We start from the raw sequence: 23,314 nt of genomic DNA, 5'->3' as shown, positions 1-23,314 counted from the left end.
GAAGTCATTTTCCATGGCTTCACCAAACTCCTCCCATGTCTGAGTTTTTGCCTCTGCGACTGCTGAAGCCACACTTTGCTTGGCCTGTTGGTACCTTTTCGCTGGCTCTGGAGTCCCATGAGCCAAAAGGACCTGATAAGACTCTTTCTTCAGCTTGACGGCATCCCTCACCAGCGGGTTCTAGGATTACCGCAACGACAAGCACCAACTACTTTGCGGCCACAACTCCAATCAGATGCCTCGACAATTGAGGTGCGGAACGTGGTCCACTCGGACTCAATGACATGTTCAAAGTTCTTCCGGAGGTGGGAATTGAACCCATATTCAATTGAATGCACTACAAAGACAACATATTTGATGTTCAAACTGATAAACACTTTTTGTTTTGCAAATAATCATTAACTTTACAATTTGATGCCAGCAACACGTGCCAAAGTAGATGGGAAAGGGCATGTTCACCACTGTGTTACATCACCTTTTCTTTTAACAAAACGTTTGGGATCTGAGGAAACTAATTGTTGAAGCTTTGAAAGTGGAAATCTTTCCCATTCTTGTTTTATGTAGAGCTTCAGTCGTTCAACAGTCCGGGGTCTCCGCTGTCGTATTTTACGCTTATGCACCACACATTTTGGATGGGAGACAGGTTTGGACTGCAGGCGGGCCAGGAAAGTACCCACCCTCTTTTTTTACGAAGCCGCACTGTTGTAACATGTGCTGAATGTGGCTTGGCATTGTCTTGCTGAAATAAGCAGGGGCATCCATGAAAAAGACGGCGCATAGATGGCAGCATATGGTGGTCCAAAACCTGTATGTACCTTTTAGCATTAATGGTGCCTTCACAGATGTGTAATTTACCCATGCCTTGGGCACTAATGAACCCCATACCATCACAGATGCTGGCTTTTGAACTTTGCCTCGATAACAGTCTGGATGGTTCACTTCCCCTTTGGCCCGGATGACACGATGTCGAATATATCCAAAAACAATTTGAAATGTGGACTCGTCAGACAACAGAAGACTTTTCCACTTTGCATCAGTCCATCTTAGATTATCTTGGGCCCAGAGAAGCCGGCTGCAATTCTGGATGTTGTTGATAAATGGCTTTCGCTTTACATAGTAGAGCTTTAACTTGCACTTAAAAATGTAGCAACAAACTGTATTTAGTGAAAGTGTTTTTCAGAGGTGTTCCTGAGCCCATGTGGTGATATCCTTTAGAGACTGATGTCGTTTTTTGATACAGTGCCGTCTGAGGGATCAAAGGTCACGGCCATTCAATGTTGGTTTTCGGCCATGCCGCTTACGTGGAGTGATTTCTCCAGATGATCTGAACCTTTTGATGATACAATGGACCGTAGATGTTGAAATCCCTAAATTTTTTGCAATTGCACTTTGACAAACGTTGTTCTTAAACTGTTTGACTATTTGCTCACGCAGTTGTGGACAAAGGGGTGTACCTTGCCCCATCCTTTCTTGTGAAAGACTGAGCATTTTTTGGGAAGCTGTTTTTATACCCAATCATGGCACCCACCTGTTCCCAATTAGCCTGCACACCTTTGGGATGTTTCAAATAATTGTTTGATGAGCATTCCTCAAATGTATTAGTATTTATTGCCACCTTTCCCAACTTCTTTGTCACATGTTGCTGGCATCAAATTCAAAAGTTAATGATTATTTGCAAAAAAAAAAAAAAAAAACGTTTATCAGTTTGAACATCAAATATGTTGTCTTTGTAGCATATTCAACTGAATGTGGGTTGAAAATGATTTGCAAATCATTGTATTCCGTTTATATTTACATCAAACACAATTTCCCAACTTGTATTGAATATATATGTGTGTGTGTGTGTGTTCAATACGATACCAACACAACACACTCAACCACAGTCTGAAGTGCAGTTCACCTCAGAAAGTTTAAACTGGAAATATATGACCCCCAAAGTGACATAGGAGCCATGCACGTAGCGACATGCACATACGAGCACGTGATAAAACGTTGAAAGCCGCAGCTTACTTGCGGTACCGTGCCTCCAACTCAAGTCCCCCTGATAATTGTATCTTTTAGTCCCACTTCTCCACAGGCCAATGGTAAATCCACAAAAAAGGTCAAAAATGAGAATATGATCAAATAGTGGCCCCGCAGAAAAACGATCCTGGCGCAGCCCCCGCTGCTGCTCACTGTTCCCCTCAAATGCAGAGGATTTGTGTGACAATCATTGGTATTTTAACTTTTTTGAACAGGTGGTCCAGGTGGCGTCTGACGTCAGTTTCCGCCCCCTCTGACAGCACACACCATGCCTTTTATATTGAAGATACTGCTTCAAAAAATGTTGTATAGAAAAAAGTGCTTATTTGTTGTACTTGTGGAAACACTTAAAATGCTTTTTAAACTGATAATACTTTAGTTCTAGTCATACTCATTTTGTTGACATAGTGTTGTGAGTTTTTCCTTGCCCTTATGTGGGCTCTGAACCGAGGATGTCGTTGTGGCTTGTGCAGCCCTTTGAGACACTTGTGATTTAGGGCAATATAAATAAACATTGATTGATTGATTGATTGTTTCATGTGAATTTATTGTAATGATAAGTGTTACCTGTAGATGGCAGTCACACTTAAAATATACTTGTGGACTGCAAGATGACAACAGTAGAAATGTGTGCCTCAACAAGTCGTTGTTAAATAAATCTGCGAGCAAGACAAACTGTTGATGTTTTATTGAGAACATGGTACATTACAGAGGACATAAAGGAATTGTCACAACATGGCATGGACGTGGATTGTTTCATCGACACAGATGAGAATCAGCAAGAGCGAGGCGTGGACGTGAGTACATGGTTGTTTATTTAAACACTATAATAAAAAATAAACAAACTAAGGGCGCTCACAAGGAGGTACCGACACTTGGCTATGAACAAACAAAAGACTAGCATAAATGCTACAAACTACAAACATGAAACAAAAACACTTGCTCGATTGGCATGAATAATAATAAACTATAAACAAAACTAGCACAATGGCATAAATACAAAAACTTACACGGCATGAAACTATGGACGAGGGCATGAAGGAGGTGCAGCATGGGTAGCATGTGTGCGAGTGTGAAAATCCCAGAAAGCAGACAAGAAAAAGAGTAGCTATGATGATTAGTGAAAACAGGTGAGGCTGAGAACAGGGACGTGACATGACAGGTGAACAGTAATGAGTTGGCATGGCGACGAAAACAAACCAGGAAGTGCCAAGACAGAACTTAAGTGTCCAAAAAACTAAACACAACCTGACCAAAACCAAAACATAAACTTACAGGCGTGACAGAAATGTGTCTTAAAAATGATTTAATGTTACCAAAATCCCGCCTGACAACTGATTAAAGACTTGTGCTTGAAAAATATTGATTTTTTTAACATTGAAAAACACAGTAACTTAGTTTTTGGGTGCCTATAAAACAGGCAAGCTGCCATTTTGGAGGACAGATTGTTAATTGTATTTAACAAATCACATGTGAGTGTTTTTCCATGAGAAATACGTACTTGTCCTTTACAGAGGACACCAATGCTTTGCTGGAAGTCTGACCAGGCAGGTTGTGACGTGTTGTTTGATTTTTAATAAAAGTACACAAAGTTGCATATTTATGCATGTACTTGACTGACAAAAGCACTAAAGTAAAATATGTAATCTATAAATGTAGAAACATGCGAACCAGATTGTTACACAAACACACACGTTATATGTGCTGATGTTGTTAGAAAGTCAAAATTAAAGTCATGACAGTTTATTTCAAATCCTGCAGTTTCATTTGCTGCTGCTGTTCTCACCAGCACATTTGTTTCTTACACTGGTACTTATAAGAGAATCTTTCACCACACACACTGCAACTCAACACTTTCTCTGCTGTGTGTCTTCTCATGTGTACTACAAGAATTGGTCGTCGACAAAAGCTTCTGTTGCAGATTGAACAGGAATGTGATTTTTCACAAGTGTGTGTTCTCATGTGTCTTTTCACACTCTGACTTTGTGTAAAACCTTTACCACAGATTGAACAAGAGAAAGGTTTTTCACCAGTGTGTGTTCTCATGTGTACTTTCAAACTCTGACTTTCTGTAAAACCTTTACCGCAGGTTGAACAGGAAAAAGTTTTTTCACAACTGTGTATTCTCATATGTAATTTCAAATTGTGGCTGGTTCCAAAATCTTTAGCGCAGATTGAACAGACATAAGGTGTTTCTCAAGTGTGTGTTCTCATGTGTTCTTTCAAATGGTGACTTTGTCCAAAACCTTTGTCACATACTGAGCAGATAAAAGGTTTTTCTCCAGTGTGTGTTCTCATGTGTACTTTTAGATAACTATGGTATTTAAAAGTTTTGTCACAGTGAGAACATGTGAAGTGAGTGTTGTCAGTGTGACATGTCTTATCATCTTTAGAGTCTTCATCATCAGTGTCAGGAGAGTGTGACGTTGTGTCCTCACTATCTGATAGTGGAGCTAAGAGCTTGTCTGCTTGTGATCCTCCACAGTGGTCTCCATCAGCTTCTGTTGTCATGTGTTGTTTTGAGTTGCTGCTTGGAGGCTCCGCCTCTCTCTTCTCCTCACTTTCACCTTTGACCTCATCATCTTCACTCTTCACAAGGACACCAGTCACTGGAAACATCAGTCCTTCAAAATGTTCGCCCTCCTGACTAACGCTGTGTTCCTCCTCCTCTTCTATAATGTGTGAGGTCTGTGGCGCCTCATCTTCCTTTTTAAAGTGGGGGGTCAGGGGATCCTTTATTTTCTTTATAAAGTGTGGGGTCTCTGGTACCTCCTCTTCCTCTTTAAAATGGAGGAAGAGTGGGTCCTTGTCTTCCTCTTTAAAGTAAGAGGGCCGAGGCTCCTCCTTTACCATCCTGAAGCTCCACTCCTGTTGCTCAGAGAGAAGATGTTCTTCACAGACGTCTGCAAGACACATTACAATGACTTTTATGAGGAATAATCAGAACTTTTCCTAATGTGTTTATTTCAACTCTGAAGTGGCACGCAAGGAAAACACTGAGGCCACACAAACCCTCATGGTAGCACAAGACATTCTTCTATCCTTCCTGGGTGGGCCCACAAAAACCCACACACATATTAACATTTCTAATGTAGTACCCTCTCTATTTTTTAAGAGTTGTATATAGTGTATAGTTCACATACACGCTACTGTTAAATGAAATATATTAGATGTATAGAGATGACGGACAAATCCTTCATAGATTTTCAAAACAACTGACATCCGACAAATCAGACTGTTAGTATCAGACTGTAAAATACATGGTCATCTTTAATGGATTGATCAGTCAAATCCTACTGTCTGGGGGCGTGGCTTAGAGGTCATAAAGCTTTTTGATTTATGGGATTTTGACTATTTGACAGAGAGTGAGTCCTATATTCTCTTACGGCCCCCACCTGTGGAACAGCCTGCCAGAGAGCCTCAGGACTGCAGAGACCGCTGATATTTTTTAAAAAGTGCTAAGGACACACCTTTTTAATCAGACTTTTTACTGATCATGTTCAACTCCTTTTTATTATTATTCATTGTATTGTTTACTATCAGTGTGTCTGAGAAGTATAAAGGGTAATACCTCTTTGTGCCATTTTTAACCATGCTATTGAGGATGCCCCATGTTGCTTTCATTATGTTTTTGTTTCTGTCTAATAGTTGACTGTAATGTTATTTTTAACATGTTCGTGGTATGCTAGTTAGCTTGTTTTTATTCCTTTTGTACTTGTTTGTGTTATCCATTTTCTATATAATGTATTCTTATTAGAAGCATTTTAAATATTTTTGTCATCCATGGTTGATCGTTCTTTCTCTGCTTTCTACTGAGTTGTTTCCATGGACAATGTTTGTCATGAAAAAATTATAAACGTGTTTAAGAAATGTTAATATGCTTCATCAACATCATTTTCATTGTATACATTGTCCCAATTTGGTTTTTCTAGCTCATTTTTTAAAACAATCATCCTCTTCTCTGTGCAAATTCTTCAAAATGTATTAATATCTTCCATGTTCTTCTTCTTTTCATCATATAGTGCAAAAACTGGCAGATGATGACTAACGTCTGTTATAAGTAGACCACTTGTAGTGTTGTTATCAAAAATATTGGTAAAAAATAGGATCAATAAGCGTGGCACAGTGTCCGGTGATTCTGCTTGGCTTTGTAATTTTAGGATATAAACTGATGCTGAACAAATAGACTTTTGCTTGTTAGGGTTCAATAAGTCAATATCAAAGTCACCACATAAGAACATTATTTTTTGACCATTCTCTATATAAGTTGCCTTGATCCAATCTTCAAATATGTCTATACTTGACTTAGGTGATCTATATATACAACTGCTGAATATGTGTTTGCTTTGTTCCTGACAAATTTCAATGGTTATACATTCTGACAAAACCCAAAACCATTAAATATTAGCTCATTTGGAAATTAATGCCTGCAACATGTGTCAAAAAAGCTGGCACAAGTGGCAAAAAAGAGTGATAAATTAGAGGAATGCTCATCAAACACTTATTTGAAACATCTCACAGGCTAATTGGGAACAGGTGGGTGCCATGATTGGGTATAAAAGCAGCTTCCATGAAATGCTCAGTCATTCACAAACAAAGATGGGGCAAGTGTCACCACTTTGTGAAACAATGTGCGAGCAAATAGTCAAGAAGTTTAAGAACACCATTTCTCAACGAGCTATTGCAAAGAATTTAGGGATTTTAAAATCTGCGGTCTTTAATATCATCAAAAGGTTCAGAAAATCCGGAGAAATCACTGCATGTAAGGCAGGATATTACAGGCCTCCGATCCCTGCGACTTGTCCAGGGTGTACCCCGCCTTCCGCCCGATTGTAGCTGAGATAGGCGCCAGCGCCCCCCGCGACCCCAAAAGGGAATAAGCGGTAGGAAATGGATGGATGGATGGATCGATCCCTCAGGCAGTACTGCATCAAAAAGCGACATCAGTTTGTAAAGGATATCACCACATGGGCTAACTCTTCAAAAATTCACTGTCAGTATTTACAGTTGGTCGCTACATCCGTAAGTACAAGTTAAAACTCTACTATGCAAAGCCAAAGCCATTCATCAACAACACCCAATAATGCCGGCGGCTTCGCTGGGCCCGAGCTCATCTAAGATGGACTGATGCAAAGTGGAAAAGTGTTCTGTGGTCTGACAAGTCCACATTTTAAATTGTTTTTGGAAACTGGACGTCGTGTCCTTTGGACCAAAGAGGAAAATAACCATCCGGATTGTTCTAGGCGCAGAGTTAAAAAAACAGCATCTGTGATGGTATGGGGGTGTATTAGTGCCCAAGGCACGGGTCACGTACACATCTATGAAGGCACCATTAATGCTGAAAGGTCCATACAGGTTTTGGAGCAACAAATGTTGTCATCCAAGCAACGTTATCATGAACGCCCCTGCTTATTTCAGCAATACAATGCCAAGTCACTTGTTACAACAGCGTGGCTTCATAGTAAAGAGTGTGGGTAATAGACTGGCCTGCCTGTAGTCCAGACCGGTCTCCCATTGAAAATGTGTGGCGCAATATGAAGCCTAAAATACCACATCAGAGACTTGGGACTGTTGAACAACTGAAACTGTACATCAAGCAAGAATGGGAAAGAATTCCACCTGAAAAGCTTAAACAATTGGTCTCATAAGTTCCCAAATGTTTACAGGCTGTGGTTAAAAGGAAAGGCCATGTAACACAGTAGTAAATATGCCCCTGTGACAACTTGTTTGCAATGTGTTGCTGCCATTAAATTCTAGTTAATGATTTTTTGCAATAAAAAAAAAAAAGTTTCTCAGTTGGAACATTAAATATCTTGTCTTTACACTCTATTCAGTTGAATATAAGTTTAAAACGATTTGCAAATTATTGTATTCTCTTTTTATTTACCATTTACACAATGTGCCAATTTCACTGGTTTTGGGTGTGTAAGATATTATCAATAGCAAATTACATGTTTTTTTTTTTTGTGGTTCAGGTTCTTCATCACATACACATCTACTCCTCCTTTTTTGTTGCTTCTGTTGATGTAGTTTAGTTAATCCCCTTCCAGATGAAAATCTATACCTTTTTTTATCATCAATCCATGTTTCTATGACAGCGATCACTTTGAAGGTTTCGTTGAACTGTTCTTAAAAGTTCTTCATGTTGTTGTTATTTGCATACAAGATTCTGCTATTAAAATTATTAATTGACAATTCGTTATCACACTTAATGTTGCTATTTTTTTGTTTCTCTGGATAATAAAAACTATTATTACTGATGTGGGAGAAAACATTTGGATCTGGATCTACAAACCCCGTTTCCATATGAGTTGGGAAATTGTGTTAGATGTAAATATAAACGGAATACAATGATTTGCAAATCCTTTTCAACCCACATTCAATTGAATGCACTACAAAGACAAGATATTAGGATGTTCAAACTCAAACATTATTTTTTTTTGCAAATAATAATTAACTTAAAATTTCATGGCTGCAACATGTGCCAAAGTAGTTGGGAAAGGGCATGTTCACCACTGTGTTACATCACCTATTCTTTTAACAACGCTCAATAAACGTTTGGGAACTGAGGAAACTAATTGTTGAAGCTTTGAAAGTAGAATTCTTTCTCATTCTTGTTTTATGTAGAGCTTCAGTCGTTCAACAGTCCGGGGTCTCCGCTGTCGTATTTTACGCTTCGTAATACGCCACACATTTTCGATGGGTGACAGATCTGGACTGCAGGCGGGCCAGGAAAGTACCAGCACTCTTTTACTATAAAACCACGCTGTTGTAGCACGTGGCTTGGCATTGTCTTGCTGAAATAAGCAGGGGCGTCCATGATACCATTGCTTGGATGACAACATATCTTGCTCTGAACCTGTATGGCCCATTCAGCATTAATGGTGCCTTTACAGATGTGTAAGTTACCCATGTCTTGGGCACTAATACACCCCCATACCATCACAGATGCTGGCTTTTGAACTTTGCGCCTATAATAATCCGGATGGTTATTTTCCTCTTTGTTCCGGAGGACACCATGTCCACAGTTTCCAAATATAATTTGAAATGTGGACTCGTCAGACCACAGAATACTTTTCCACTTTGCATAAGTCTATCTTAGATGAGCTCGGGCCTAGAGAAGCCAGCGGTATTCCTTGGTGTTGTTGATAAATGGGTTTTGCATAGCAGAGTTTTAACTTGCACTTAGAGATGTAGCAAATATCTGTAGTTACTGACAGTGGTTTTATGAAGTGTTCCTGAGCCCACGTGGTGATATCCTTTACACACTGATGTCGTTTTTTTTATGCAGTACCGCCTGAGGGATCAAAGGTCCGTAATATCATCGCTTACATGCAGTGATTTCTCCAGATTCTCTGAAGCTTTTGATGATTTAACAGACCGTAGATGGTAAAATCCCTAAGTTCATGCAATAGCTCGTTGAGAAAAGTTGTTCTAAAACTGTTCGACAATTTGCTTACAAATTGGTGACCCTCGCCCCATCCTTGTTTGTGAATTACTTAGCATTTCATGGAAGCTGCTTTTATACCCAATCATGGCACCCACCTGTTCCCAATTAGCCTGCACACCTGTGGGATGTTCCAAATAAGTGTTTGATGAGCATTCCTCAACTTTATCAGTATTTATTGCCACCTTTCCCAACTTCTTTGTCACGTGTTGCTGGCATGAAATTCTACTGTTAATGATTATTTGCAAAAAATAAATATTTATCAGTTTGAACATCAAATATGTTGTCTTTGTAGCATTTTCAACTGAATATGGGTTTAAAAGGATTTGCAAATCATTGTATTCCGTTTATATTTACATCTAACATAATTTCCCAACTCATATGGAAACGGGGTTTGTATATCATTTTCGGAATCTTGGTTTTTGTGATCTTTGTTGCAGACGTTTTTCAGATCCATATTTTTTTGTTCTACAATCTTTAGTTATTCTCCGGTGTGGATGACTCAGATGTGGCATTTTTCCTCAAATCCTCTGTGCTTTGTTTTTGTTTGGTTATTGTCAGTGTGTGTGTGTGTGCGCGCGCGTGCGTGTGTGTGTTCTGGCAATGCTTACCTATTGGGGATGTCGCTCTGTTTACAAAGTCACTTTAGGGGACCTTTGACGTTATGGGGACAAAAACAAAGGTCTCCTAAAAGGAAACCTTTTTAAATAATAGTCAAATCCATTCTGAAGATGCCTAAGTGATTTTTAAGCTTTTTTTCCCCATAAACCATGTTTACTGGTTAGTTTGAGTGTGAGACATTTGCACAGCAGCCCCCTCATAGGCTGTAGCTGGTACTGCACTCGCTGTTGGGCTCATATCCCTTCCCTGATTACCAATGGACTACACCTGGTCCCCAAACTGAAGGAGGTTCCTCTGCAGTGCAGGACATGTCGGCTGACGGAACACGAAAATAAGCTGTTTATACCGAAAAGGTAAGCACGTCTTTCTTATAAATGGAGGTTGTTGACTATCATTTGTGCAAGAGCAATGTGTTCATAATCAAGCTAAGCCAAACAATGAGGTAAGGTAGTTATGTCTTGTGAGGTAGCATAGCATTGCTCCTAGAAAGCTTTTGAATCACGTTATGTTGCTTTTTTTTCGCATTTGGACTGGAACTTACATATTTTACTACAAAGAGTTAAATATGTATTTTTTGGTAGCGAACCTTTTCCAACGGGTGCACTTTGTGTTGCTTTTTTTTGGCATTGGGACTGGTTTATAGTCAAAGTAGTTTTAATTTAATGTTAATTGGTTGTCTATAAGGACTTCTAAGAAGTTATATGTATAGTTATGATGGACATAGGAGATTAAGTATATTTAAAAATATATATACTTTTTTGTTGATCTTTGCGCTGCTTTCGATACTGTCAATCATAATATTTTATTCGAGCGTATCAAAACACATATTGGTATGTCAGACTTAAGCCTTGTAGAACAGGAGGGCCTTATCCGGCCCGTGGGACCTATGTTTGCTACCCGTGATCTGGGCCCTTTGTGTACTCAAAGAGAGTTGGCTCACAGGTTGCTGCACAACAGCCATCTTGGCTTGGTTGACCACGTTTTTCACGTCCCGGGGGAAAAAAAGTCAATTCAAAGTACCCGTGATTTAAACCCCAATTGCAAACCAAGCAGGGAGGTAATGGGTTCCATTTTTGTAGTCTTTGGTATGGCTTGGCTGGGGTTCGAACTCACGACCAACTGATATTAGGGCGGACTCTGTAACCACTAAGCCACTGAGTGGTGAAGAAGTCATGTAGTATGTAACGGAGTTAAAGTAGAAACGTCTTCCCTCATGTCATGTTACATTTTTTGTTTTAGCAAAATATGTTTCATTTGAAACAAAGCTCCAGATCTACACATCAAAGCCTTTCATACATTCTAATCTTGCAACTTGTTTCTATGTCTAAATTCATGCAGAGGCTTTCAACACAATGATTTTAATGTCAAATAGAAAATAGATGAATCACTCATTTTAAAAAGGTGTCATCTCCCGAATGTTCTGGACTTTTCCGTCTGTTATAAAACACAAACAAATCTAAAATAAGAAAAATCTTGTTTCTCCAGGATAATCATCATGAAGACAATGTCAAATAAAATCCACAAATCAAGAGTGTCATCCAATAATTTAGTGAGCAATATACAAGCTGTGGATTCTTTTTGAATGGACTTTTAGGTGACATGATAAGGTAAAAAGATGTCAACAAACCAGCTCTGTGTAGCACAACTTGAGGTTGGAAAACAGCGTCCAGTAGTTCTTGTAGACGTTTGTTCTCCTCCTTTGTCCTAGAAAGTTCCTCCTCGTACTTTGCTACGGGTCTTTCCAACACTCCAAATATTTCTTCAACAATAACATTGAGTCGCTGCTCCATCAACGTTCTCACCTTTTGGAATTTGCACATTTTTCCTGCTTTATTTCTTGGCTCATGTTTTTCATGTAAAAAGCTGATTTTAAAAGTAAGTAACTAATTAGTTTGAGTGCAAAAAGATATGAGATGAAGACGTTGTTAGCATTTCAGGCTCCCAACACCATTGTGATGGGTGGTTGGTGAACGATCCGGCTTTAAAAGATCCTGCTCTTTGAAGTAGCAGCTCTTTGACATCAAAGAACCTTCGAGCAATTCTTCCTTTAGTTGAAGGGCAGCTTGCAGCAATGACATGAAAGGTGCATACTGCCACCTACTGCAGCGGAGTATGTCACATGGGCTGTATTCATGTACTTACACTGTAAAAACTAATTGTCAAAAGGTGTTTTTGTCTAATCTTATTCTGACGCAGTTTTGAGATGTTAGATTTCCTGTGCTCTTAATTTGGCGATCTAGTCAGAAACGTCATTTCCTGTTTGTAGCGTTCCCGCGTAATATGGGCTCTTGGGTGATTGTGTAAACAGCATTGTGTGCGTTCCTTACTAAAATGTAAGTATAAGTCAAATATAACACGGTTATTGATGCTAAAATGCCTTTAATGTGTTAGATGTAGCCTTAACCGAGTGTTTGTTTGCAACAATGTTTCTGCTTGACGATATAATTCGCCAGCTCAATTTTCGCCCTGTTAATACTTCTTGTTACACAGTAGTTACCCTATCCTACCACTAGAGGGCGACACAGACCAGGTTTAAAGCACTGTGTAAATTAACAGTGCTTATTCTCCATTCATCTCTAATGGACTGCTTTAATAGTCCATGTACATTTCTTTGTATATTTGTTTTATAAGACATTGCAGAGTATCTTATATTATATGATTTATACATATCCTGTTGTATTATTGCCGATTATCTTGCCTAAATGTATCCTAATCATTCTTTGTGTGTGTTCCCTTTAGACGAGTGGTCCCCAACCACCGGACCGCGGCCGTCGATTGGTACTGGGCCGCAGAAGAATTATTTATTATTTATTTATTTTTATTATTTTTTTAATATATATATTATTTTTATTAAATCAACGTTAAAAAAAAAACACAAGATACACTTACAATTAGTGCACCAACCCAAAAAACCTCCCTTTTTCTTGACAAAAAAAAAAGAATCTTCCCCCCTAATCGAAATCTATATCTAAATGTGAGTGCTAAATTTTCAAAATAAATTTAAATTTTCAATCTAAATCTATATCTAAATGTGAGTGCTTCATGTTCAATCTAAACCTAAATCTTAACCTAAATCTTAAATCTCAATCTAAATCTGGGCGCTAAATGTTAAAATTAAACCTAAATCTTGAATCCAAACCTAAATCCTACATTTAAACCTACATGTTAAACTAAATTATCTAAATGTGAGTGCTAAATCTTCAATCTAAGTCTAAATTTTAAATCTGAATCTTAAATCTAAATCCATATCTAAATGTGAATGCTAAATCTTAAATCTAAATGTGAATGATAAATCTTCAATCTAAATCAAAATTTTAAATCTATATTTAAATGTGTGTGCTAAATTTTCAATATAAATATAAATTTTCCATCTAAATCTATATCTAAATGTGAGTGCTAAATCTTCAATCTAAGTCTAAATTTTAAATTTAAATCTGAATTTGTCTAAATTTGAATGCTAAATCTTTAATATAAATTTAAATTTTGAATCTAAATCTATATCTAAATGTGAGTGCTAAATTTTCAATCTAAGTCTAAATTTTAAATCTAAATCTGAATTTGTCTAAATTTGAATGCTAAATCTTCAATATAAATCTAAATTTTAAATCTATATTTAAATGTGAGTGCTAAATTTTCAATCTAAGTCTAAATTTTAAATCTGAATTTGTCTAAATTTGAATGCTAAATCTTCAATATAAATCTAAATCTATATCTAAATATGAGTGCTAAATCTTCAATCTAAGTCTAAATTTTAAATCTAAATCTGAATTTGTCTAAATTTGAATGCTAAATCTTCAATATAAATCTAAATGTATATCTAAATATGAGTGCTAAATCTTCAATATAAATCTAAATTTTGAATCTAAATCTATATCTAAATGTGAGTGCTAAATCTTCAATCTAAGTCTAAATTTTAAATCTGAATCTTAAATCTAAATCCATATCTAAATGTGAATGCTAAATCTTCAATCTAAATGTGAATGCTAAATCTTCAATCAAAATCTAAATTTTAAATCTATATTTAAATGTGAGTGCTAAATTTTCAATCTAAGTCTAAATTTTAAATCTAAATCTGAATTTGTCTAAATTTGAATGCTAAATCTTCAATATAAATTTAAATGTATATCTAAATATGAGTGCTAAATCTTCAATCTAAGTCTAAATTTTAAATCTAAATCTTAATGTCTAAATTTCAATGCTAAATCTTCAATATCTAAATTTTGAATCTCAATCTATATCTAAATGTGAGTGCTAAATCTTCAATCCAAGTCTAAATTTTAAATCTTAATCTTCAATCTAAATCCATATCTAAATGTGAATTCTAAATCTTCAATCTAAATGTGAATGCTAAATCTTCAATCAAAATCTAAATTTTAAATCTATATCTAAATGTGAGTGCTAAATTTTCAATATAAATCTACATTTTTAATACAAATCTATATCCAAATGTGAGTGCTAAATCTTTAATATAAGTCTAAATTTTAAGTCTAAATCTGAATTTGTCTAAATTTGAATGCTAAATCTTCAATATAAATCTAAATTTTGAATCTAAATCTATATCTAAATGTGAGTACTAAATTTTCAAGATAAATCTAAATTTTCAATCTAAACCTATATGTAAATGTCAGTGGTTCATGTTAAATCCAAACCTAAATCTTAAATCTCAATCTGAATCTGAGCGCTAAATGTTAAAGCTAAACCTAAATCTTGAATCTAAACTTAAATCATAAATCTAAACCTATATGTTACAAAACTAAATTATCATCTAGATGTGCGTGCTAAATCTTCATCCATCCATCCATCCATTTTCTACCGCTTATTCCCTTTCGGGGTCGCGGGGGGCGCTGGCGCCTATCTCAGCTACAATCGGGCGGAAGGCGGGGTACACCCTGGACAAGTCGCCACCTCATCGCAGGGCCAACACAGATAGACAGACAACATTCACACTCACATTCACACACTAGGGCCAATTTAGTGTTGCCAATCAACCTATCCCCAGGTGCATGTCTTTGGAGGTGGGAGGAAGCCGGAGTACCCGGAGGGAACCCACGCATTCACAGGGAGAACATGCAAACTCCACACAGAAAGATCCCGAGCCTGGATTTGAACCCAGGACTGCAGGACCTTCGTATTGTGAGGCAGACGCACTAACCCCTCTGCCACCGTGAAGCCGCTAAATCTTCAATCGAAGTCTAAATTTTAACTCTGAATCTTAAATCTAAATCTATATCTAAATGTGAATGCTGAATCTTTAATGTAAATCTTGAAACTAGATCTATACCTAAATGTGAATGCTAAATCTTCAATCTAAATCTAAATTTTAAATCTATATCTAAATGTGAGTGTTAAATTTTCAATATAAATCTAAATTTTGAATCTAAATCTATATCTAAATGTGAGTGGTTCATGTTAAATCTAAACCTAAATCTTAAATCTAAATCTGATCGCTAAATGTTAAAACTAAACCTAAATCTTGAATCTAAAGCTAAATCTTAAAGCTAAACCTACATGTTAAAACTAAATTATCTAAATATGACACTAAATGGGCCCTAGTGTGTGAATGTGAGTGTGAATGTTGTCTGTCTATCTGTGTTGGCCCTGCGATGAGTGGTGACTTGTCCAGGGTGTACACCGCCTTCCGCCCGATTGTAGCTGAGATAGGCACCAATGACCCCATAAGGAATAAGTGGTAGAAAATGGATGGATGGATGGAGTGCTAAATCTTCAATCTAAGTTTAAATTTTAAATCTAAATCTTGAATCTAAATCTATATCTAAATGTGAATGCTAAATATTCAATCTGAATCTAAATCTTAAATCTAAAACTATATCTAAATGTGAATGCTAAATCTTCAATCTAAATCTAAATTTTAAATCTATATCTAAATGTGAATGCTAAATCTTCAATCTTATTCTAAATTCTAAATCTATATCTTAATGTGAATGCTAAATTTTCAATATAAATCTAAATTTTCTATCTAAATCTGCATCAAAATTTGAGTGCTAAATCTTTAATCTAAGTCTGAAATTTAAATCTAAATCTTAAATCTAAATGTATGTCTAAATCTGAATGCTAAATCTTCAATATAAATTAAAATTTTAAATCTAAATATATATAATATAAATGTGAGTGCCAAATTTTCAATATAAATCTACATTTTCAATCAAAATCTGTTTAAAGGTGAGCGTTTCATGTTAAATCTAAACCAAAATCTTAAATTTTACCTAAATCTTAAATCTGAATTTAAATCTGAGTGCTAAATGTTAAAACTAAACTTAAATCTTAAATCTAAATCTAAATGTTATATCTAAACCCAAATCTTGAATCCATATCTAAATGTGAGCGCTAAATGTTAAATCAAAATCTAAATGTTGAATCTAAACCTAAATATTAAATCTTAACCTAAATGTTAAAAATTATCTAAAAGTGAGTGCTAAATCTTCAATGTAAATTTTAAATCTAAATCTATATCTAAATTTGAATGCTAATTATTCAATCTAAATCTAAATTTTAAATCAAAATCTATATCTAAATGTGAGTGCTAAATTGTCAATATAAATCTAAATCTTCAATCCAAATCCATATCTAAATGTGAGTGTTAAATGTTAAAGGCCTACTGAAAGGAGATGTTCTTAAACGGGGATAGCAGGTCCAATCTATGTGTCATACTTGATAATTTCGCGATATTGCCATATTTTTGCTGAAAGGATTTAGTAGAGAACATCGACGATAAAGTTCGCAACTTTTGGTCGCTAACAAAAAAGCCTTGCCTGTACCGGAAGTCGCAGACGATGACGTCACCCGTTGATGGCTCCTCACATCCTCACATTGTTTTTAATGGGAGCCTCCAACAAAAAGAGCTATTCGGACCGAGAAAACGACAATTTCCCCATTAATTTGAGCGAGGTTGAAAGATTTGTGTTTGAGGATATTGATAGCGACGGACTATAAAAAAAAATGAAATAAAAATCTAGTTAAAAAATAAAAAACGCGATTGCATTGGGACGGATTCAGATGTTTTTAGACACATTTAATAGGATCATTCTGGGAAATCCCTTATCTTTCAGTTGTGTTGCTAGTGTTTTAGTGAGTTTAATAGTACCTGATAGTCGGAGGGGTGTCGGGACCCATGTTCGCTTGACCGCTCTGATCAATAGTAAAGTTTCACCTCCGGGAATTTTGAACTGAACAAGGAATCACCGTGTGTTTGTGTGGCTAGAGGCTAAAGTTTCCCAACTCCATCTTTCTACTTTGACTTCGACAATATTAATTGAACAAATTGCAAAATATTCAGCAACACAGATCTCCAAAATACTGTGTAATTATGCGGATAAACCAGACGACTTTTAGCTGTGTGCGTGTGCAGCGCTCATATTTCCTAACAGTCCGTGACGTCACGCATACACGTCATCATTACGTGACGTTTTCAAGAAGAAACTCTCGGGAAATTTAAAATTGCAATATAGTAAACTAAAAAGGCCGTATTGGCATGTGTTGCAATGTTAATATTTCATCATTATCAGACTGCGTGGTGGGTAGTAGTGGGTTTCAGTAGGCCTTTAAATGTAAGCGCTTCATGTTAAATCTAAACCTACATCTTAACCTAAATCTAAATCTTTATCTGAGTGCTAAATGTTAAAACTAAACCTAAATCTTGAATCTAAATCTAAATGTTTAATCTAAACCTAAATCTTACATGTAAATGTGAACCCTAAATGTTAAAACTAGACCTAAATCTGAAATCTAAACCTACATGTCAAAAATAAATTATCTAATAGTGAGTGCTAAAAGTAAATTATCTAATAGTGAGTGCTAAAACTTCAATCTAAATTTTAAATCTAAATCTATCTCTAAATGTGAGCGCTCAATGTCAGCATTTCATGTTAAATCTAAACTTAAATCTAAATCCAAATGTGAGCGCTAAATGTTAAGTCTAAATCTTCAATCAAACTTGAAGCGCTAAATTTAAAACTACATTTTAAATCTAAATCTATATCTCGCCGAGTGTGAAGATGAATGTAGAAATGAAGCACAGCTGTGGTGTTGGTGCTGCTGTATGAAGGACATTGAAATATGACACCAACATAGTAGGTGAGATTGTGTGTGCGTTGTGCACTTCAAAGTGCACTTCTGCCGGTACATTCCACACCATTAACGCTAACTATAACTTTAAAGTTATATATAAAGTTATAAACTATGTTCCTCAGAAAGCTGCTGCTAGCTCATTGACCCCAGTAAGCTAACGTTTGCTAGTGTGGCTCAGGTGCAAGACAAGATTTTGTGATTGGATGAAAGGAGTTTCAGCGACTTTTTTGGAAAAGTAACACAAGTTACCTAAAACTTTGTTGGTGGTAACTCCTTCAAAAGCTGAATATGCTGCAAAGCTTAAGTTGTAATTACAAAAGGTGACAAACTTTCCCAAATAGCAATAAGTATTTAGCCCAAAGTTCAATACATGGGAATAGTATACCACTGGAAATCGGACCATCCCATTCTTTTCTTCATTGTTCTGCATCTAAATGTGTTAAATGCGTTTCTTGAAGAGTAAAAATATCTTGTTTTTCTTCCTTCAGCCACATAAATATAAGTTTTCTTTTTCTGTTGTCTGCAAGACCATTGCAATTATAACTCATTTATCCAACTTAATTATCCTTCTTATAAACTATGTGACCTGAGTAGATTCATTATATATTCTATTGGTTCATATCAAGTATTTTTAGAGCTGTTTGTCTTTTTTATGGAGGGATGTAGTTTATCAAAGAACTGGTATCCAAGTATTGCTTTTGAATGGAGAATGGCTTCTGAATGGAATCGTGTGGAGGCCAAAGATTCACAGGCCGAGTAGCCAGTGAGAAGGTATATTTTGGAGCTGACAATTTGTAAACAGAGGTCACAACACTGGAAGTATATTACCCGAGGGGGCGTGGCTAAAGGATAGTTCTAGAATGTGATAGAATGTGCAGCGTGTGTGAGGAAAGATTCACTTCTAACAAGCAGCTGGACAAACAAAGTGTGCTGCTGAGAACCTGCAGGACTTGAAATCAACTCTTTGACTTCAACGTTTATTCAGGCTTGAAAAAAAAAAATCAACTCGGATCACATTTTTCAGGGCCTTATTATGCACCAACACTCTCCAAATCTTGCAAGCAAAAAATTGAGATACTTTAGGAGCCCTGAAGCCAAACATCAAATATTAACTCTTGAAAATGTGAAAAATGGTGCCCCTCGCCCCAGATTCACGTATCGCCACGCAAATTGCCAGCGGCGTCTATCATGACAGGAGGAACGTAAAAGTCTCAAGAACCCATATTTGAAAGCCAAAAAGGGGTGGTACTTGAACAAACTCCTCCTCAGGACTTTGACCAAACTTTGACCTGATGGCTCGCCACGGAACTTTACACATCTTTAACTTGGCTCCACAAACTGAGATTGTACTCAGAGTTGGTACAAATGGTGATGATGACACCCTGTCGTGCATAATGGGTCAGTACCTGTTGGTACCCATTGGTGGTGGGCGGAGCCTGGCGGCCAAAACTGCCCCTCGCCATCAACCATCAAATTGTCTTTACTTCTCTTTCGATGATCGGATTGCCTTGCAAACTGATATGAGGCCTTTAGGTCGGGTTCTGATTATGACGATTCATTGATATCGACACCAACATCGCCCCCTTGTGGTGGAAAATTATAACAGTCATAACTTCTTTCCACATGCTCCAATCTTCTTGATTTGTTTTATGGTGGGTCAATATCATTGTCATTCTACATCTTGTACACAAATTAAAATGACATTTTTCATACTTGCCACATTTTCTAACATAATTGTGTTAATATGCTCAATAAGGTTTTATTCAAATGTAATACAAATAATAGGTAACACTTTATTTGCACACTTAAGTAGATTTGTTTTCAGGTGAAAAAGATGCTACCTCATTAAAAAGATTGTTTAACTATTTATTTTCCATGAATTAATTTAGATCCAGAACACACACTGTTATACATCTTATTATATTAAAATCATTACTATAATTGAATGTAAGTTTGTGTAAAATAGTTTCACACAACAAAGTGTGAATACATGTTGTATTGTGTGGGCTTGAATTATAATTGATATAATACAATTAGGTATGGCAAATGCATTTTGTTTACTTGCCAACTATTAAAATTACATTTAAAGGCCTACTGAAACCCACTACTACCGACCACGCAGTTTGATAGTTTATATATCAATGATGAAATATTAACATTGCAACACATGCGAATACGGCCACTTTAGTTTACTAAATTACAATTTAAAATTTCCCGTGGAGTTTCCTGTTGAAAACGTCGCAGAATGATGACGCGTGTTTGTGACGTTATTGGTTGGAGGGGACAAATTAGCCCAGCACCACTTACGGCTAAAAGTCGTCTCTTTTCATCGCGCAATTATACAATATTTTGTACATCTGTGTTGCTGAATCTTTTGCAGTTTGTTCAATTAATAATGGAGAAGTCAAAGTAGAAAGGTGAAAGTGGGAAGCTTTTAGCCTTTGGCCACACAAACACACGGTATCTCTTTGTTTAAAATTCCCGCAGGTGAAGCTTTACTCTGGATCAGAGCGGTCAAGCGAACATGGATCCCGACTACATGTCGACCGGCAGTTTTCGGTGAGAAAATTGTGGAAATGAGTCGCCTCTTACCGGAGATCAGCGGAGCTTTTGTCGTGCTGCAGCTTCTTGAGAGACTGGCGTCAACACACTCGTGGCCACACCCCTCCGATTATCAGGTACTATTTAACTCAGTAAAACACTAGCAACACAATAGAAAGATAAGGGATTTCCCAGAATTATCCTAGTAAATGTCTAAATCCATCTGAATTGCTCCCAATGCAATCGCCTTTTTTTTCTCTTTCTAGTCCATCACTCTAAATTTCCTCATCCACAAATCTTTCATCCTCGCTCAAATTAATGGGAAAATTGTTGCTTTCTTGGTCAGAATAGCTCTTGTTGCTGGAGGCTCACATTGTAAACAATGTGAGGATGTGAGAAGCCCTACAACCCGTGATGTCACGCACACATCGTCTGCTACTTCCGGTAAAGTCAAGGCTTTTTTATTAGCAACCAAAAGTTGCAAACTTTATCGTGGATGTTCTCTACTAAATCCTTTCAGCAAAAATATGGCAATATCGCGAAATGATCAAGTATGACAAATAGAATGGACCTGCTATCCCCGTTTAAATAAAAAAATCTAATTTCAGTAGGCCTGTAATATATTGATTTAATGTCATGTAATATGACTTCAACATCATTTATGTTAATATAAGAGGTTATTTGCCAACCAGCTCCACTTTTGAGTATTTATTTAATTTTTTATTGAACAATTAAACATACGTAAACAATGTATAGACACATTCAGGTACTTTCAATACAACATGAGTCAATGTTTGTTTAATATTTTACTCAGCAATATAAAACACATCACATTAAATCCAATCCTCCTAACAAAACCCCTAGGAGTAAAAGGGAACAACAATAAAAACACGCGGAAGGGTAAATTTAAAGAAATCTCGCAGTAATATCGCTACAATTTCTACCACTTTCACTCTTGTAATTGCAATGAATGTCGCACGGGGGCGCCACTGAACCACAACATTAAAGCTTGGTTTGATATACTTTGAATTTATTTTTTTAGAAAGAAGACACTATTTTATATCACATTGGTATTCAAGTAAATAATACAGAAAAGAAAAGCATGGTATCAGTGACAGCAGGCAATATCTTATATAGAGCTACCTCTTCGTACACTCGGCTGTGACGTCATTCCAGCTTCGCGCAGAATAGAGCAGTACTGCCTTGTAACGTCAAGTGTGCTAACTGTCGTGAAAGCACATCGGCGGAGAAGAGACGTGCACAATACGCTAATAAGTCACTTATTATTTGTTATCCAGTTTGAAATATTTACGGCGTATAGGATACGTATTTCATTCTTCCTTTAAGGATAAAGTCGTCTCGATGCGCTAAAAGCACTGTGCCGCTTCTCGTGCCATCTTTGCTTTTTAGTTAGCTTAGCTCGCTAGTTAGCTTAGCTTGTTAGCTGCTAACAAAGAGACGCGGACGTTATCAACACATCGCTAAGTAGAGATCAAGTGTGAGAGTAAAGTGTTGTGATTTTGTGAAAATGTGCGAAAGAACGATAGCAAAGTATGAGGAGGAACTTTGTCCAACAAAAGAGGAGAAGGAGCGACAACATCAACTACTGGACGCTGTTTTCAAGAAACATCAAGTTGTATTACGCAGAACAGGTTTGTTTGATTCTTACACTTCTTACATCTTTACTAACTTTATATTTCATTATTAACACGTTTCTTCAATGGGAAGATGCTTTGTCTTGTGGGGATGATGCAATGCTTTGATTTAGATTCTTCATGAAAACGAGACAGTTTGAGGTTGATGTTCCTCTCAGTTTGTAACAATGTGTGATTGATTGATTGAAGGAGTTATGAGAAGTTTGCATAGAAAAGGGTTCACTTTCATCACGGTACACATTCACTGCTACAAGAAAGCCTGAGATGATTTCAGTTGAAATATTTTTTAACTCCCACAGAACACAGTACTATGTAGAACTTAGCATTTAAAATGCAAATATACTGCAAGAAAATAAATGAGCATTTAATTTAAAAAAAGGTAAAAGGCTTTTTTTCTATTCCCAGTTACGAGTAGCCACAGCCTGTAATGTATTTTCAAAGTGGCTTTGAAGGAAGTAAGGGATTTACACTCCTTTATGGCTGTTGCTAGGGAGTTCCACATTTTGGTGGTAAGCAGGCAAACAAATTAGAACCTTTTTTGGGGTGACATCTGGGTTGCATGAGATTCGTAGAACTACCTCTGGTGTTATAATGGTGAATATATTTTACATTTTGTAAGTATCTAGTCAGCTGCATGGGTATTTTAGTGGTGTATGTTGGTGTATGGCATCAGATTGATACTCAAATTTGTGGTATCCTCCAAAACTAATGTAAAGTATCCAAACAACAGAAGAATAACTGATTACATTTGAACAGAAGTGTAGATAGAACATGTGAAAACAGATATTAACAGTAAATAAACAAGTTCATTAATAATCCAATTTCTACCACTTATCCTTAATATTTTGACAAAATAATACAATATATATGACACAATATGTTACTGCATATGTCAACAGACTACATTAGGAGCCTTTGTTTGCTTGTTTACTTACTACTAAAA

At 36.6% G+C, this 23,314-nt stretch overlaps 1 protein-coding gene across 6 annotated transcripts in view; it reads left to right on the top strand.

Moving 5' to 3' along the window:
* The first annotated feature begins 10,303 nt into the window (after nucleotides 1–10,303).
* The window catches only part of LOC133545406 (gastrula zinc finger protein XlCGF28.1-like), an 85,088-nt gene continuing 72,077 nt past the window's right edge, over nucleotides 10,304–23,314 (top strand). For 2 of the 6 annotated variants that reach the window (XR_009804819.1, XM_061890955.1), the window contains exons 1-2: nucleotides 10,304–10,443; nucleotides 20,663–20,853. Coding sequence is in view for 2 of the 6 variants with exons in the window: in XM_061890959.1 (XP_061746943.1) it covers nucleotides 22,245–22,368 (124 nt within the window). In the remaining 4 variants the exon portion in view is untranslated. Of the gene's footprint in view, nucleotides 10,444–10,463; nucleotides 10,533–20,662; nucleotides 20,854–20,982; nucleotides 22,369–23,314 lie in introns of those variants that run through there. The other 4 variants (XM_061890959.1, XM_061890957.1, XM_061890958.1 and 1 more) reach the window with 4 other exon arrangements.

This window comes from Nerophis ophidion, linkage group LG28, assembly GCF_033978795.1.
Source record: "Nerophis ophidion isolate RoL-2023_Sa linkage group LG28, RoL_Noph_v1.0, whole genome shotgun sequence".
In the NCBI taxonomy this organism is placed as follows: Eukaryota; Metazoa; Chordata; class Actinopteri; order Syngnathiformes; family Syngnathidae; genus Nerophis; species Nerophis ophidion.
The sequence above is the reverse complement of the archived record's forward strand: the minus strand, read 5'-3'. Positions and strand labels throughout refer to the sequence as shown.